General features: G+C 30.6%; 2 protein-coding genes across 2 annotated transcripts; both read left to right on the plus strand.

Annotated features, from left to right (window-relative positions):
• The first annotated feature begins 3465 nt into the window (after positions 1–3465).
• Positions 3466–4900, plus strand: LOC100796408 (uncharacterized). Its single transcript, XM_003525728.5, has 2 exons — positions 3466–4090; positions 4578–4900. The coding sequence occupies exons 1-2, from the start codon at positions 3733–3735 to the stop codon at positions 4724–4726; spliced, it is 507 nt and encodes a 168-aa protein (XP_003525776.1). The 5' UTR covers positions 3466–3732; the 3' UTR covers positions 4727–4900.
• A 6271-nt stretch (positions 4901–11171) lies between these two features.
• On the plus strand, positions 11172–15215 carry LOC100799061 (protein cornichon homolog 4). The gene is made up of 4 exons (XM_003525729.5): positions 11172–11536; positions 12363–12544; positions 14688–14810; positions 14898–15215. The coding sequence occupies exons 1-4, from the start codon at positions 11465–11467 to the stop codon at positions 14932–14934; spliced, it is 414 nt and encodes a 137-aa protein (XP_003525777.1). The 5' UTR covers positions 11172–11464; the 3' UTR covers positions 14935–15215.
• Positions 15216–15525: the final 310 nt, after the last annotated feature.

Consider the following 15525-nt stretch of genomic DNA (forward strand, 5'->3'; position numbering starts at 1 on the left):
GAGTAGCGAATACCTACAACGCAACCCTAACACATTAATTTTCATACAAACCATCAATTCAACCAATGACTCAAATTATCTATGATTACCTGAGATGTATTAAAAGCATTTGAACAATCGACATGTGGTTCATTCACTCCACATTCTTCTTGATTATCATAATCATAATCCATATGAACTTCTTGTGACATCGCAAAGTCATACCTCCATTGATCTTCGTCCATCTTAAGGACATATGCATCATACACAAGTACATTCAAATTATCATATAACCACATCCAAAAATTTACTACACCTTAAATAACAAACATATTAATAGGACATATGCATCATACACGACTATATTAAAATTATCACTATATTCTAAATTTATAACTACATTATTTACTTAAACTAAACTTATCACTATAATAAACAACTAATAAAACATTTTTGTACCATTATACATTTAAGTTACCTAAATCATTTAATATTATACCATTATACCTAATTAAATCAATAATCCACAACATATATAAAACAAAAATAAAAAAAAATTATAAAACAGAAATATATATATATATACCATTATAAAACAAAAAAATTATAATCCACAATATATATCATTATACCTAATTAAACCAATAATTCATTATTAACTAACAGAAATATATATATATATATATATATATATATATATAAATTATAAAACAGAAATTAAAAAAAATTACTAATAATTTAACATTCCGGAAGAAGGTCTTCCGAAAGTTACGAATGCAAATTCCGGAAGAAGGTCTTCCGGAAGTAGTTTCCGGAAGAACTTCTTCCGAAATTGGCCTTCACCACTTCCGGAAGAAGGTCTTCCGGAAGTTCCGAAGGCCAATTCCGGAAGTAGTTTCCGGAAGCACTTCTTCCGGAATTGGCCTTCGTAACTTCCGGAAGACCTTCTTCCGGAAGTGGTCATTCCGGACCTTCCTCCTTCTGTGCCTAAAATTTCTTCCGGATATACTTTTTACTGTTTTTCTTCTCTAAAAACTAACCGGAAAACGAAATAAACGCGTACCTCCGACAAAATAGGAACAACAGCCACTAATAAAACTTCAAATACGGAACACGGGACCACCAAATCTTCAAATACTTCACTTCACGGGACCACCAACAGACTGCTGAAGGGACCACCACCGAAACAACAGCAAACGGAAGAAACAAACAAAGCAAACGGAAGAAGAAACAAAGCAAACGGAAGAAGAAACAAAGCAAACGGAAGAAGAAACAAAGAAAGCGCAGTAAAACACAGCCTGAAGACGTTAATTTAAAGAAATTTACACAAGGGCAAAATCGTCATTACATACGCATTAAATATTATTTTATTTTTACTTATTATTATAAAATAAAAATTATTTTTTCTTCATTTTGTTATAAAACAATAATCACGTTTAGGAATTAATTAATTTTTATGGTTTAAATTAATATTTGACATGCGCGTAAAAAACAAATTATAAATATTAGTCATAATTACGTTCACTAATTATTTAATTATTTATGCATAATAATATTAATTATTTTATTATTTAATTATTTATGCATAATAGTATTAATTATTTTATAAATTAGTTTATGCAATTAAAAGTAAATTATTACAAAATAAAATATTTGTTAAAAAAAAAAACTAACTTCCGGAAGAAGCTTCTTCCGGAAGACAATGGAATTCTTCCGGAAGAAGCTTCTTCCGGAAACATTCCGGATGACGTTCTTCCGGAAGTTGTCTGTGAGTACTTCCGGAAGACACAAATTATTCTTCCGGAAGAAGATTCTTCCGGAAACTTTCCGGAAAAATTATTTCCGGAACTTTTCCGGAAGAACCTTCTTCCGGAAGAATAATTGCTGAAGGGCAATTTCGCCACTTCACTGTTTGCTGGGTGCCCCAGCAATAATGCTGGGTGCACGTAGCAACTCCCTTAACAATGTCTTTTTTTCTAGTACTGTTATTGGGCTCAACCCAATGAGTATCGTATACTCCCTGCAACAAAACTGTGGAAAAGCAAAAACTGAGGCAGAATGAAAACATTATTTATATGTTATTTTATTTGCATAAACACAAATAAGTTAGAATATTTTAGATGTAAGAACGTGGAATGTGTAATTGAATATTATATGTAATTGAATATTCATTCATGATATTAAATTTAACTTTGTGAGTTTAATTTGTTTAGAAAAATGATTTTTTAAACTTTTCATAATTTTTTTTGGAAAAAATGATTATTAAAAAAATTAAAACATTCACTTTTGGTTTTACATAATTATCACCTATAAGAAACAAATTCATTTGAAACATAATCAAAATAACAAATAAATACATTAAATTTATATTTAAGGACTTAAATGTAATTTTGATTCTCTTATTTTAAAATAGAGATATTTATTTTTTAAAAAAAAATATCCATTCTTAGTTCCCTTATTTAAAACTAGAGATATTTAATCTTTCATTTTTTAAAATATATCATTTTGATACTTTTGTCACGGTGAAAATGTTGAGTTTTGTAAAATTATTATTTTTATCTTATTAAATCCTTATTTAAATAACATTCTCTTTCGACAGCTCAATTTCTAAGTCTTCACACGCCTAAAATCCATAGCAAGAACTAAACAATGATCATATTCACAAAAAAGAAACAAACTGAACAATGATAATTGTGTAAGTGTAACAACTAACAATAATATTTAAAAGGTTTTGGTTTTGGCCTCCTCAATTCTCATTTCCATCGATTTGACCGACCCTACAAATTCAGAGGAATTAATCCAAACAAAGCATTTACACCTATTTCCGAGAAGTTTCCCTCATCAATCATTCAAGCCCCACCAGCTCTTTTTTTTTTTTACTAAATCAAAATGTAGTTTGTACGGAAAGAAATGTGACTCGAATTAAATAGGATTATTTAGAATGTTAACGATAAATTATTCTTTTGAATATTTTATACAACTAATATTCCTAAGACTCGAAACTGAAATCTATAATAGTTGATCCATGTCCTGTGTATTACACTTGTTCAACTATTCTTAAAATAACAATAATCTTTTTACTTCTATTATATATATTTGGTTTTACTTCTATTATATTATATGATAAATATTTAAATGTTTTAGATAAAGACCAGTGACACTCTTTAATATTCTCTAGGTGAATAAGAGAAATTTATTGAAAATAAATAATTATGGTGGGTTGAGTCACTTTTAAATAAGGAGGAATAATTATTAAATAAAAACATAAAATTTATCAAAATTGTGTTTTTCAATAAATTAATAAAAATTATTAGAAAGAAAGTATCATATGGTATAACTTTCTTAAATATTTTATACTTCTGAAATCTTAAGTTTTATAAACATTCATGCAAAAACACTCTTTATATCCATGTAAATTATCATTATTGTAATATATTTTTCACGCAAAATGCAAAAGTAATCTCTCTAACCTAATCCACCACCGTCACTCCGAGGAAATAGCTGAAACAAAAGGTTAAAACTGGCGCAGTTTCAGAGAAGCTTCTCTAACTCACAAAACCTAGGTCGTTTCTTCCGTTCGTATTTATCAGTACTTACTTGCACTTGCTTACAACCGTATCTCTCTCGCTGAGCTTCACTTTCTGCTTTTCATACTCATCACAACAACAATAACTCTGGTCTCATGTGATCCCTGAAAAAGACTATATCAAGGAATTCAAAAAGAGAAAAACGAAAATACTCATCCTCATAAGCATGACTTCAGCGTCACCGGGTCATCGGAGAAAATTCTCCGGCAAGGACCCGCCGAGTTCCGGGCGCAAACTCCAGCCAGAGAAACACTCCGGTCGCCGATTTGCGCCCGCTCCTCTGACGCTGAAGCTTCCGTTGCAAAACAGTGAGTACTCTCTTCTTCGGCCATCGAAGCTGTTGCTGAATGTGACCATCGAGAACTGTTTGGGGGCCGTACAGGTGCTGTTGTCGCCTGAGGACACCGTCGCCGATTTGATAAAGGCTGCATTGGCGTTCTACGAGAGGGAGAAGAGGAGGCCCTTCTTGAAGAACACTGATCCCAAGTGCTACGACCTTCACTTCTCGTCCTTCACCCTTGAAAGTAATTAATAAAAATTGACTTTTTTTTTTTTTTCTCCTTATCATTTTTGCAAATAAATTCATTGCATAAATTGTACTCGTTATTATCTTAAATGGGTTAACCAACAAGTTGGGAGAGGAGATGCCACCCAATATTAGTCAGCTAGGTTTCTAATAATGTAATAGATATTAATTTCTTACTACTAATAATATGTTTTTATTTTTTATAACACTTTGACTTTTCTTTACAACTCAACATAATTTTTACAAATTTTAATTCTTTAGACTGATCATAAGATTGATTGAGGATGTAAAATTTAATTATACTTAAAAAATTTGATTCTTTTCAACATAGATTAATTCAACGTGTGTTATAACTAATTAGATTTTTCAGTTTTTTTTAAAGCTGCACCCAATGGATAATAACATGATATGTTTAACATATTGTTTTTAATTAATTTTTTATTTATTTTCATGACAAATGTTATATATATTTTGAGGTGGTGCAGGTTTGAAGCCAGATGATAAGTTAGTGAACTTGGGGTCAAGGAATTTTTTTCTGTGCTGTAAGGCTCCTGCCGCTACTTGCTTTGAGAAAAAGAATATGGCAACTGATTCTGCATTTCCATGGATGGTATTCGTCCCTCTCCTGCTTTAGATTGGGACCGTACGAATCTCAGTTTGATGAACAACAAGCCCCTCTTTCAACGCCTTTTTCTGGTCTTGCTTGCCTGATTACCTTTTGTTGTGTACGTACGTCGACACTACTTAATTAGGACCATATATTTATAACTATCTCACTCACATATATATGCTAGTTTATAATTAATCACTTATTCATTATTAACATTTTTGCAGTTAATTTTATATCAAGTAGATTACACTTATATCTTCTGAGATTTATTGAGATTAATTGTACATAACTCTCCATTCAAAAGATACTTTTTTTTAAAGACATTCACAAGGTACATAGTATCTTATTTGTCAGACAATTAAGAAATTAATATATTATATAAGAAATATCAATATAATATTTTTCAAACCGTCAAAGAATTCCTGTAAAAGAAACAATTACAGAATTAGTATAGAATAAAAAAAGAAAAAATTAGTAAAATTTGACAAATTTTTATAATTTTTTTAATACACAAGACTCAAACTTAAGATCTTACTTTTAAAGAAATTGAATTTAATTTTACTCGAATAAAAGATTAATTAATAAACAGAAACATATTTAGTTAAATAATATGTGATTGATAAATAAAGATTATTATTTTTTAGTAAATACAAAATTTATTACCAAATGTTTAATATGATTGTGTGAGACCTAGTTTGATTCAAGTAATAAATTCTAATTAAATGAAAAGATCTTTTAATTTGATCAATTTAAGGATATTTTGATTCCATTAGAAACAAGTTAGGATTCAAATATTAGTAAATGTATGATTGTCATTAAATAATAAAAATATTATTCTTCGAGAAAGATTTGTTTTATGATTCCATTTGAATTAAAGGGGGAGAATATTTCATTAACATTTTGCAGTTAATTCTATATCAAGTATATTACACTTATATCTTCTGAGATTTATTGAGATTGTACATAACTCTCCATTCAAAAGATACATTTTTTTTACAGACATTCACAAGGTACATAGTATCTTATTTGTCAAACAATTAAGAAATTAATATAATATATAAGAAATATCAATATAATATTTTTCAAGCAGTTAAAGAATTCCTGTAAAAGAAACAATTAAAGAATTAGTATAGAATAAAAAAAAGGAGAAAATTAACAAAATTTGACGAAATCTCGTAGGATGTTAGTATATATAATTTACTCTTTTATATATGTATTGTCATGTATGGGTGTTTTCATGCAGTAGTACCTTTTCTTTATCTACATTTAAAGTTATATATAAATTTCAAAAATAATAATATATCCGCTTGTGTCAAAATTATTTATATATTTTTTTGGCATTTCTTTTATTTATCTCATTTATTATTCTAACAATTGACATATTATTATTTCTCTTTTTTCTTGAAAGGGTATAATTAAAAAGCATAATAATTAATATTGTTTTAGAATTTTAAAATAACAAAAAGATACAAACACTTTTTTTCCTTCTAAGTGTTAATCGGAAGGTCATTACTCAGTTTTAAGGATAACTAACTTTTTTTTTTAGAGTCCACATCAACGAAAAGATTTGATGACACCTTGATCTGGCTGCTTTGTTACTTGGACTTGTAGTATAATCCTAGGAGTCGGGTTAATTATTCAATCAAATAATGTTAAGCATGTTTCTTATACGTTCTTAAGAAAAATAATTCAATCAAAATAATGTTTTATACGTTCGTGTGAAACAAATGAATTTTTTTTTTTGTTTTTCTCTTATAAAATTTTATGCAATTTCATATGTGACAATTCTTTCAATAACTCATCCATAGCTCAAGGAAGAATTTGTGAGAGAAATGATTTTTTTTTATGCAGGAGACTCAAACTTAAGATCTTATTTAAGGAAATCAAATCTAGTTTTACTCGAATCAAAGATTGATCGATAAACAAAAACATATTTGGTTAAATAATGTGGTTGGTAAATAAGGATTATTATTTTTTTAGCAAGGTACAAAATTTATCACCAAATGTTTAATATGATTCGATGAGCTCTAGTTTGATTCAAGTAACAAATTCTAGTCAAATGAAAGGATCTTTAATTTGATCAATTCAATGATCATTTTGATTCCATTAGAAACAAGCTAGGATTCAAATATTTGGTAAAGGAAAACCGTAAATGTATGATTGTCATTAAGTAATAAAAATATTATTCTTAGAGAAAGGTTTGTTATATGATTCCATTTGAATTAAAGGGGGAAAATATTTCACTAAGAAGAGGATACCAAAAATGACATCAAAGATAAGGGTAAGAACAAAGACCAATAACACAAAAAATACCAATATTAGGGGAAATCAATATCAAGTATAGTTTTTGGAATTGAGTTTCACTCAATGATAATTAATGGATTAACCTTTACAATTACATCCTTTTATTGATTCAAATTTTTAAGTAAATTAAACTAAGGTGTCATATGTTTCCTTTCAAGACATGAACTTTCATCAAATTGAATTGACTCATACTTTCATGATAACTATGTTTAATTAGACTCATTGCACTATTTGTTAATTCATTTGATCCTGAAGGGATTAAACCTATTTTTGTGAATTAAATCCTATGTTCTTTCCTTCTTGGTCCAATGTATAGGTTCACATTTCATTTCTTCCCTAAAACGTCTAAGGTTATGTAAAGAGATAATCAAGCAATTCACATAATTAAGCTCAACAAGAAACGAATCAAACTGAGACAAACAAAGTTCACATATAAAAATAAAATTCACAATTATGTTAAACGTATCAAAGGGCTATGCCCAATTATAAAATCAAATGACTAGTCAATGATAGTCATGAAGAACACCTAAGAGAAATTAAGAATATCACACTTGAAATCCCCAATGGGAGAAAGAAAAAGAGAAGAATCTTGCCTCCAATTCCAAGCCTAGTGCCATCACCTCCTTGGGCTTTCATCCCATTTGGAACTACTTAAAACAAACTCTCTAAAAGGTCTATTTACACTTAAGTACTTAAAAAAGGACTTAAGTCCATTACAATTAAAACACAAGAAATGCAAAATAAAGTGTTGCAGCATGCCCCGGTCATGATTCTTTTCACAATTAGAGGAGAGAATGATGATCATGACATGTGAGCTATGCTTCATGCTATCAAATTGATTCAGTCTAGAGGTTTAAAAAAGATCAATATTAAGAGTAATTTTATAATCACTTTTGAAATAAGATAGTTAATAACCACATCCAACATCCATCTCATTCCATTATATATGCCATCAAAACGTTGTTCATAGAGAAACCTCTTTCACACATTCATGTATATAAAGGGATAAACTCAATAATGGATGTTCATGCTATATATAAGCTCTCAAAGGATGTAGGGATTTTTTTATCCTTAAGATTTCTTTTCCAAAACTTTGGTGGCTTATGTGTCAACCATAATTTTTGTTAGATTGTTCATTATAATGTGTGTTTTTTAGGCTTTTCAAACATTTTTTATTTGATAAAAAAGACACCCATAATTTACGGTCAATAAAAAATTGAACAATTTTCAACTAAAATATCAATCGACCTATTATAGTCACACCATTACAAGTCCATACAAAAAAATCACGACAAAAAATATTTTAACAAATAATTATAACTAAAGATACAAATATTTTATTTCAAAATACAAGTAAATGTTAGCAACTAATGCCTAATTTATTCCAATTATGTTAAGTCAAAAGATGTTTGTGTCTTAAGACGGATTATAATCCTTAATTATTTGGATTAGATGAAAAAAACTATAAAGGTTAAAGTTGTGTCTTATGCGATATCAGAACATCTTTGTGAGTTTGTGTCTAATGTTTCAAACAATATCAAGCTAAAGTCATGATCTGATACAACATTAAAGGATGACATTTAAAACTTTATTTAATACTATGTGTCTAGGATTTGTTTTATAAAGTCATTCTCCTAGGATCCATTGAATCCTATGAAAATAAATGAAGCTCAAGTTCTGAAAATTGTTAATCGCCATCAAAAGAAGCTTTTGTGTTTTTACTGCATGAAAAATCATGGGAATTTAATGAAAACATTAAATATTCCAACAATCACATTCTTCAATGCAAGATTAAGAGAAGAAAAGTATTCATTTAGAGACAACCAACATTTGTTGAAGAAGGTTTGTAAATACTAGAAGTTTTGAAGACACGAAAAACTAACTAAAGCGCTCATTTTCAAACTCTTTCTATAAAAAGATCTTTGTAAATTTTTGTAAAGTTTATAATAGCTCTCAAAAACACTTTGAATATCTTTAGAGAAAAGACTAAGTGATGAATAGTGATTTTTCAAGAATTGGACGTAATCTCGGTGGTTGAGACGAACTAGTATAACTTCCTGTGTCTTATCTTCCTTGTTTTCTCTTCTGTACTTTAAACTGACATAAGGATAGAATTTGATTTTTGCTTTTGAAAAACTCTTTTGTTTTACAAAATCTGAGGCTATCGTTTGAAAATTTTTGCAAAAATATGATCTATGTTCTTTGACGTTTTATCATTAGACGATAACATTATTATTTTAAAAAAAAACCTTTAATATTTGTAAAAATCACAATTCAACCCCCTTATTGTGATATTTACCTTTACAAATTCGAATTATTCATTTCCAACAAATACTTTTTACATAAGAATTCTAACACTTATTTTGTTTCGTTTTATCCTCCATCTTATATGTGTCACCTAATTATCTCCCATACTCTCTCGCTCTTTTTGTTTGTATGTACCAATACTTTTTGGATAAATACGTATTTTGGTCTCTAAAAGTGTAAGGCGGTGGCAAATTGATCCCTGGAAGATAGAAAATCCAATTACTCTCAAATTTTATCTTTAGTGGCTAGTACAAACACACACACACATGATAGTAATTATTATTAATTTTATTTTTTTTAATAAATTGCCTCCACTGACTTAGGATCTTGCATTTGGCACTGTCCCACGATTGAAAACAGTAATTGTTTAAAAAACATAATATTGACTCAAATTTGAATAATAAAAAACTAAAATGAATATTTTAAAGAAAAATGATTCACTTACTCCAAGAGTAACTCTTTATTTTATCTAAATCCAATGATTGATCTTGATTCACTTAAGTGTGGTCGTGTGATTCTTCTAACATCTTTTGAGATGTTTATTTTGGAGTCCTCCTCTTTTGATTCTTTGAAACACCAACTCTTATTCCTTCTTGTCTTGAGAAATGCAAACAATGTTCCCTGGATTACATGGTTGCCCTACGTAAAGGAGAGGATAAGCATGATGTTACTAGCAAAGGAGTTGAGACTGGCGGTGTGGCTTGCAATGTTGTCGATGAATGATGAAGAAGTTGTTGAGTAGGGAGGAGATCGGGTGGCGGATGATGAGGGAGGTTATCCAGGACAACAAAAAATAGAAAAGCAATCTAACCACTTTTATTGATCTTGATGAATTAAGTAATTGTTTCTTATATATAAAATCAAAGGTATTAAAAATAGGTTAAATTATCATTTTGGTCCATCATATTTTTGCATTTTTCTGTTGTGGTTCTTTATGTTTTAGAAGTTTCATTTTGGTGGTTTTATGTTTGTGAATGGTCCTTTTCATCTATTATATGATGATGTGATATTTATTTTATGACTACTTTATTATGTTGTCATTCTTCTTATTGTGTGAAATATTTAGTTGGAATTAAACAATTTAATTGACATCACATCATCATTGAAGAGACACAAGTAGGGGTGGTCACCGATTGGATTGGATTGGTTTTGAAGAGAAAAACCATTTAATTCGATCTTTTTGATTTTCTTAATTCGTCCTCCAATTGGTTTGGTTCAAAATTTTAACTCATTCTGATCCAATCCAGTTTAAAGCGGTCTAGATTGGATCGATTTTCAGTTATAGTCTTATTTCTATTTTTTTAAAAATATTAAATAAATGGTAACACATAATAAATATAGTAGAAAATAATTTAAAATATAAAATATTTTATTTATATGTCATTATATAACTTATAATAGTATAATTTTTTTAAACATATACTATATCAAAAATAAATTTTAATAACTTAAAAATTATATTTATTCCTTAGTAAAATATTATTTAATTTAATACATTATTCATAAATAGGTATAAATTATCTAATAATTTTATCAATATAAAATATAAACATGAATGATATTTAAATTATGAATAAAAATATGTATACGTTTGGATTGGATTAGATTAATTTTAAAATCTAATTTTATCCAATAAAAAAATTGAATTTTTCAAAATTTTGATTAATGCGTTTTTAATTTTTTTATTGATTTTTTTTTTATAATTATTGGATTTGATCGGATCCATGAATATCCATATTCACAAACATAAAAATGTAAATGAAAAAATAAAAAAAATATAATGAATCAAAATGATATTTTAACCTTCAAAACAAGATAAAGAATAAAAGTATATTTTAGTTAATTTTTTCATTTTTAAAAAAGGGTTTACTAATTCCTTTCTTTTCTTGTGTGGGCTGATAACGGCCATTTAATCAATGGTTAAGTTAGCACACGATTCTTAGCTTCTCCGAGTGTGTCTGTCTGTCTGTCTGCGGAATCCAAACCCTCCAAGGTTTCTTTCCTGTGCTCCTCCGCGTGTGGTGCACCCTACGCACGAGGTTTTTGTAGCTACCACCAGTTCACCACCGTGAGCAATTCACATCGCATGTTTCGAACGCTTTGTGCTGCAACCGAAATCGAAAATCACAGAAAGAGGAGAAGAGAGGGAGCATGGCTGATCTCTTTACGTGGCTCATCTCCTTCTTCATCCTTATTGCCTTAATTGTACTCGTCATTTACCAGGTCATTCCACAAGCCCTAACTTATGCTTGTTGCTTCCTTGTGTTTCTTTTTTTCGTTTTAATTTCTTGTTAAAGTCAACTTAGAAGCAATTTTAAGCGCCCCATTTTCCGAAGATTGGTTCTTTAGTTCAAGCATTCAACTGGGTATATGTCTACTTGATCCACATGCAACTTTGATTGCTGTGGATAACAAAAAAATGAAGTCAGTTGATATTTGAAAAAAGTTTAGGAAGAAAAAGATTACTTACCAACTTCAAGAGAAGACACATGTGACGAAAATTAGGGGTCTGTGCCTTTGTGGGTTCTCATCTGGTTTCTAAAAGTTTTGGACAATCTTCAGAGTGAAGGGGATGTCTTTTGAGTATTTCTTCAGAATATGTTTTCAATGGGCAGAATGCGTGTGTCACACTATTTATGATTCATACTCAATAAATATATGAACATTTAGTTTTAATAAAACATGGAAGTTCTAATATTGGATGAGTATAATCATAATTAGGTTACATTACATATGATGTTTTATTATAATTTTGAAAAGAGGTCTATCTACTGAAAATGACCTAATTTTGTTATGCTTTTTTCTGTTCAAGTCTTCATGTTGATCTATTGAATATTCTTGGAGTTAGGATTTTCATTTGTCTCTATGTCCATGTTCTATTATTTTTCTGTTTCTGCTTCAGAGCCTTCTGAAGATTGTTAAGTGTTATTACCACCAAAATGCGATTTGTCATTGATATTTTATCCAGGAGTCTTTATGAACTTGGTTGTTTTTTGGTGCACTGTCATCTTTTTTTATCTGGCTTGATTTTGTTTATCATTTGTTGCAGTTAATGTGCCTGGCAGACCTAGAATTTGATTATATAAACCCATATGATTCCTCATCTCGAATAAACAAAGTGGTATTGCCTGAATATATTATAGTAGGTGTCCTATGCGGCTTCTACCTTGTAACAGGGCATTGGATAATGTCATTGATCTGTGCTCCTTACCTCTACTACAATGTGAGATTGTAAGTTTTCTATCAAAATTTAGAAATAAGCCAAGAAAGTTTATTGTTTATGAAAGATACTGATTACTGAATATTATGTTTTTAAGAAAGCTTTAGGTGGAAATAAGCCATGTCTTCACACTATTTTAAGAGTGGATGGCAGCTTGAGTTAGAAATTTGAATCTTTAGATTCTTTGGCATTGTGGTAGTGTGACTGCCCAAGAAAAGAGTAACTTATTGATGGCACAAGACAAGCCAATTTGATTAATATAAGATAATATACGGGTTGGTTTATGCTTCATGGAGTTGCTAAGCAGGCAATATTTTACTACTAATATAATTGCTAAATGTAATACTTTGTGCATGTACAGTAGTTTGGGTGAGGGTTTGAATTTGAGTTTTGGGTTTTGTGCATTATTCTGCATTTTTATTTGAGTGTAGGAGTCTTAAAAGAATCAAACCAAACCAATTAGCCCAATTTTTTACTAGATGCCAGGTTTGTTCATTCTTTTTTCTATGGCGTTTGGTTTAGCCTGGTTTGATTCACAGAAAAGAAGGGGGGTGGGGGGAGCAGTGTTTTTCTTGTATGATGAAGCATATAAGCCTCAAGCTGGTTTATTTTTTCTCTGAACTCACTATATTTCCTTGATCTTCTACCACTCATATAGCTAAATAAATATGGAGTATATGTTATTATCTTCTTTAATTTGTCTTGTAAAAGGCCATCATAATTGTTTTAGATTTTTTAGGAATTCAATAAACCAAATGAAATTGGGACAAGTGGTTCAGTTTAACTCGGTTTGGTTTCTAAATTTTGAGGATTCGTGAAGGCTAATTTAGTGCAGTTTCAGCCTCAAACTGATCCAAATTCGAAATAAACCATTAAACCAGCCAAAGGAGTAATATACCCATGGTGCATGAGACAAATGAAGTCAATAGTTGTAAACTAGGTTTTGCTTCATTTATTATATAATTGCTAAGCAGGCTTACAGGCTACATTTTTAGATGTGTTTGTTGGTTCTCAAATCTCAACCATGTTACTTGAGGAAAAGATTTGATATCTGAATTAGTAACTAGGACCAGTGTTATTAAAAAGCGGCCATGGTGGCGCCATGGCGGAATGGTGTCGCGGAATTTGGTAAAACGCCACCAAATAGCCGTGGTGTTGCGGGTTGCTTATGGCGGCGCTATGGTGGCTACCATAGCCATGACGGTCATGGCGGAATCGCGTGAATGGCGGAATAGCGGATTTTTTATTTTAAAAAACATGCATGACAGGCCCCGAGTTTCTCTTTTTCAGTGGCACGACCAGCAGCAGTCTCCAGCGCGACGAACGGCGCCGCACACGACAATCGCAGATGACGTTCTCGAGCGTGACGACAGCAGACTAGCAGACGACGCACGCGAGAGACTGACGACCGACGACCAACGCACTACGCACGCGACTGCCGCCTGACGCGCGATGCACGTCGACGGCAGTGCTCTGGTGCGTTTTATTTTTTTTGTTTTGTCCATGGCAAACTGGCCTCTTAAACAAAGAAGGAAGAAAGTCTAGGCATTTGAGAATTGTCTGTTTTCTTTTTTCTGTTTGACATCCATTTTTGATGAGGGTAGCTTTTTTTTTCTTTTTCTATTTGACACCCTTTTTTATTTTTGACACCCGTTTTTTTTTTTTCCTGTTATTTGAATGCAATCCATTGTTTTTTAAAATTTTTTATTTACATTTATACATATATTTTTATTATTTTTTTGTCCGCCATTTTCCGCTACGCCATCCGCCATATTTTTATGGCGGATTTTTGACTTTCCGCTATGAACCGCCATCCGCCATTAACAACATTGACTAGGACTAAGAGTGACCTATTGCTGGAGTTCTTTAGGCGCAGTCTGTGCACCTTGGATGTCCCTTGTCTGTCAAATAAAGCAGGAGTTGCCGGTTGTAGAGTTCAGTATCAGTTTCTCGTCAACATCATCTAGTAGAGTTTGCCTGTGGTGTGTGTCCCAGCTGCCATTTTGTTTAGTTAATTGTTTCTTATGATTATAGGGGATTAAAGGGAATTACATGTTTTTTTTTCTATAATCATCCTTGATATCTTGATATACTGGAATGTGCTTAGTATGGTCTTGCTAACTACACATTTCATTCCCTATGAATTATGATCAGGTACAGACAAGGAAACCATCTGGTTGATGTCACAGAGATATTCAACTTGCTCCCTAAGGAAAAGAAGCAAAGGCTTTTCAAACTCTTCTATCTTGTTTTTATCCTTTTCCTATCCTTATTTTGGTACGATGACTAGAAAAAAAGGGCTAGTATTCATTAAAAAGAAGTGCTACATTAAGTTATTATTCTTACAAATGCTCTTTGGTGCAGGATGATCTACACATCTTTGGATGACCATGATGATTGATGGCTTGTTTTGTGCAGCAGTCGTGTGTGGTTGAGGGCAGCTAATTACGTCCCATATTCGATGCTATTTTGGACTAACGTGCAAAATTTAGGTTTGGGTTGCTAGCTTGTTTCCATTGTTGGACATGGACAATAGGATATGAGGTTCTGTTCTGTATCTGTACAATACATTTCAAAACAGTTTTTTGCCTGTTTGATTCATGCTTGTTGTAGCAAATGCAAATTGCAAAATTCTTAACCTTGTAATTTACACGTACGCTTAAAATTTAAGTTATTTAAAAACACATGATTATTACAAAAATCAGTTATTTTCTTAATAAATCAGGTAAATTTTATGTATTAATATTGATCATTTGATGTCATTGACATATATGCAAAATTAAAAACCATTTAATTATCTTAATTTTTGCAATACAAACAATTAAGTAGTCTATAATTATAATTTTTCTCCTTGTGTGTGTGTCTGTGTTATTTTTAGGGATGTCTAAACAGGTTTGACCTGATGTTTTTGCAGGGAGTCCCACTAAAGAGTAAAGATGATTAGCATCATAGCTAATAGATATTCTATCTCAACGTCACAAGAAATGTTATA

This window comes from Glycine max, chromosome 5 (genome assembly GCF_000004515.6).
Source record: "Glycine max cultivar Williams 82 chromosome 5, Glycine_max_v4.0, whole genome shotgun sequence".
Lineage (NCBI taxonomy): Eukaryota > Viridiplantae > Streptophyta > Magnoliopsida > Fabales > Fabaceae > Glycine > Glycine max.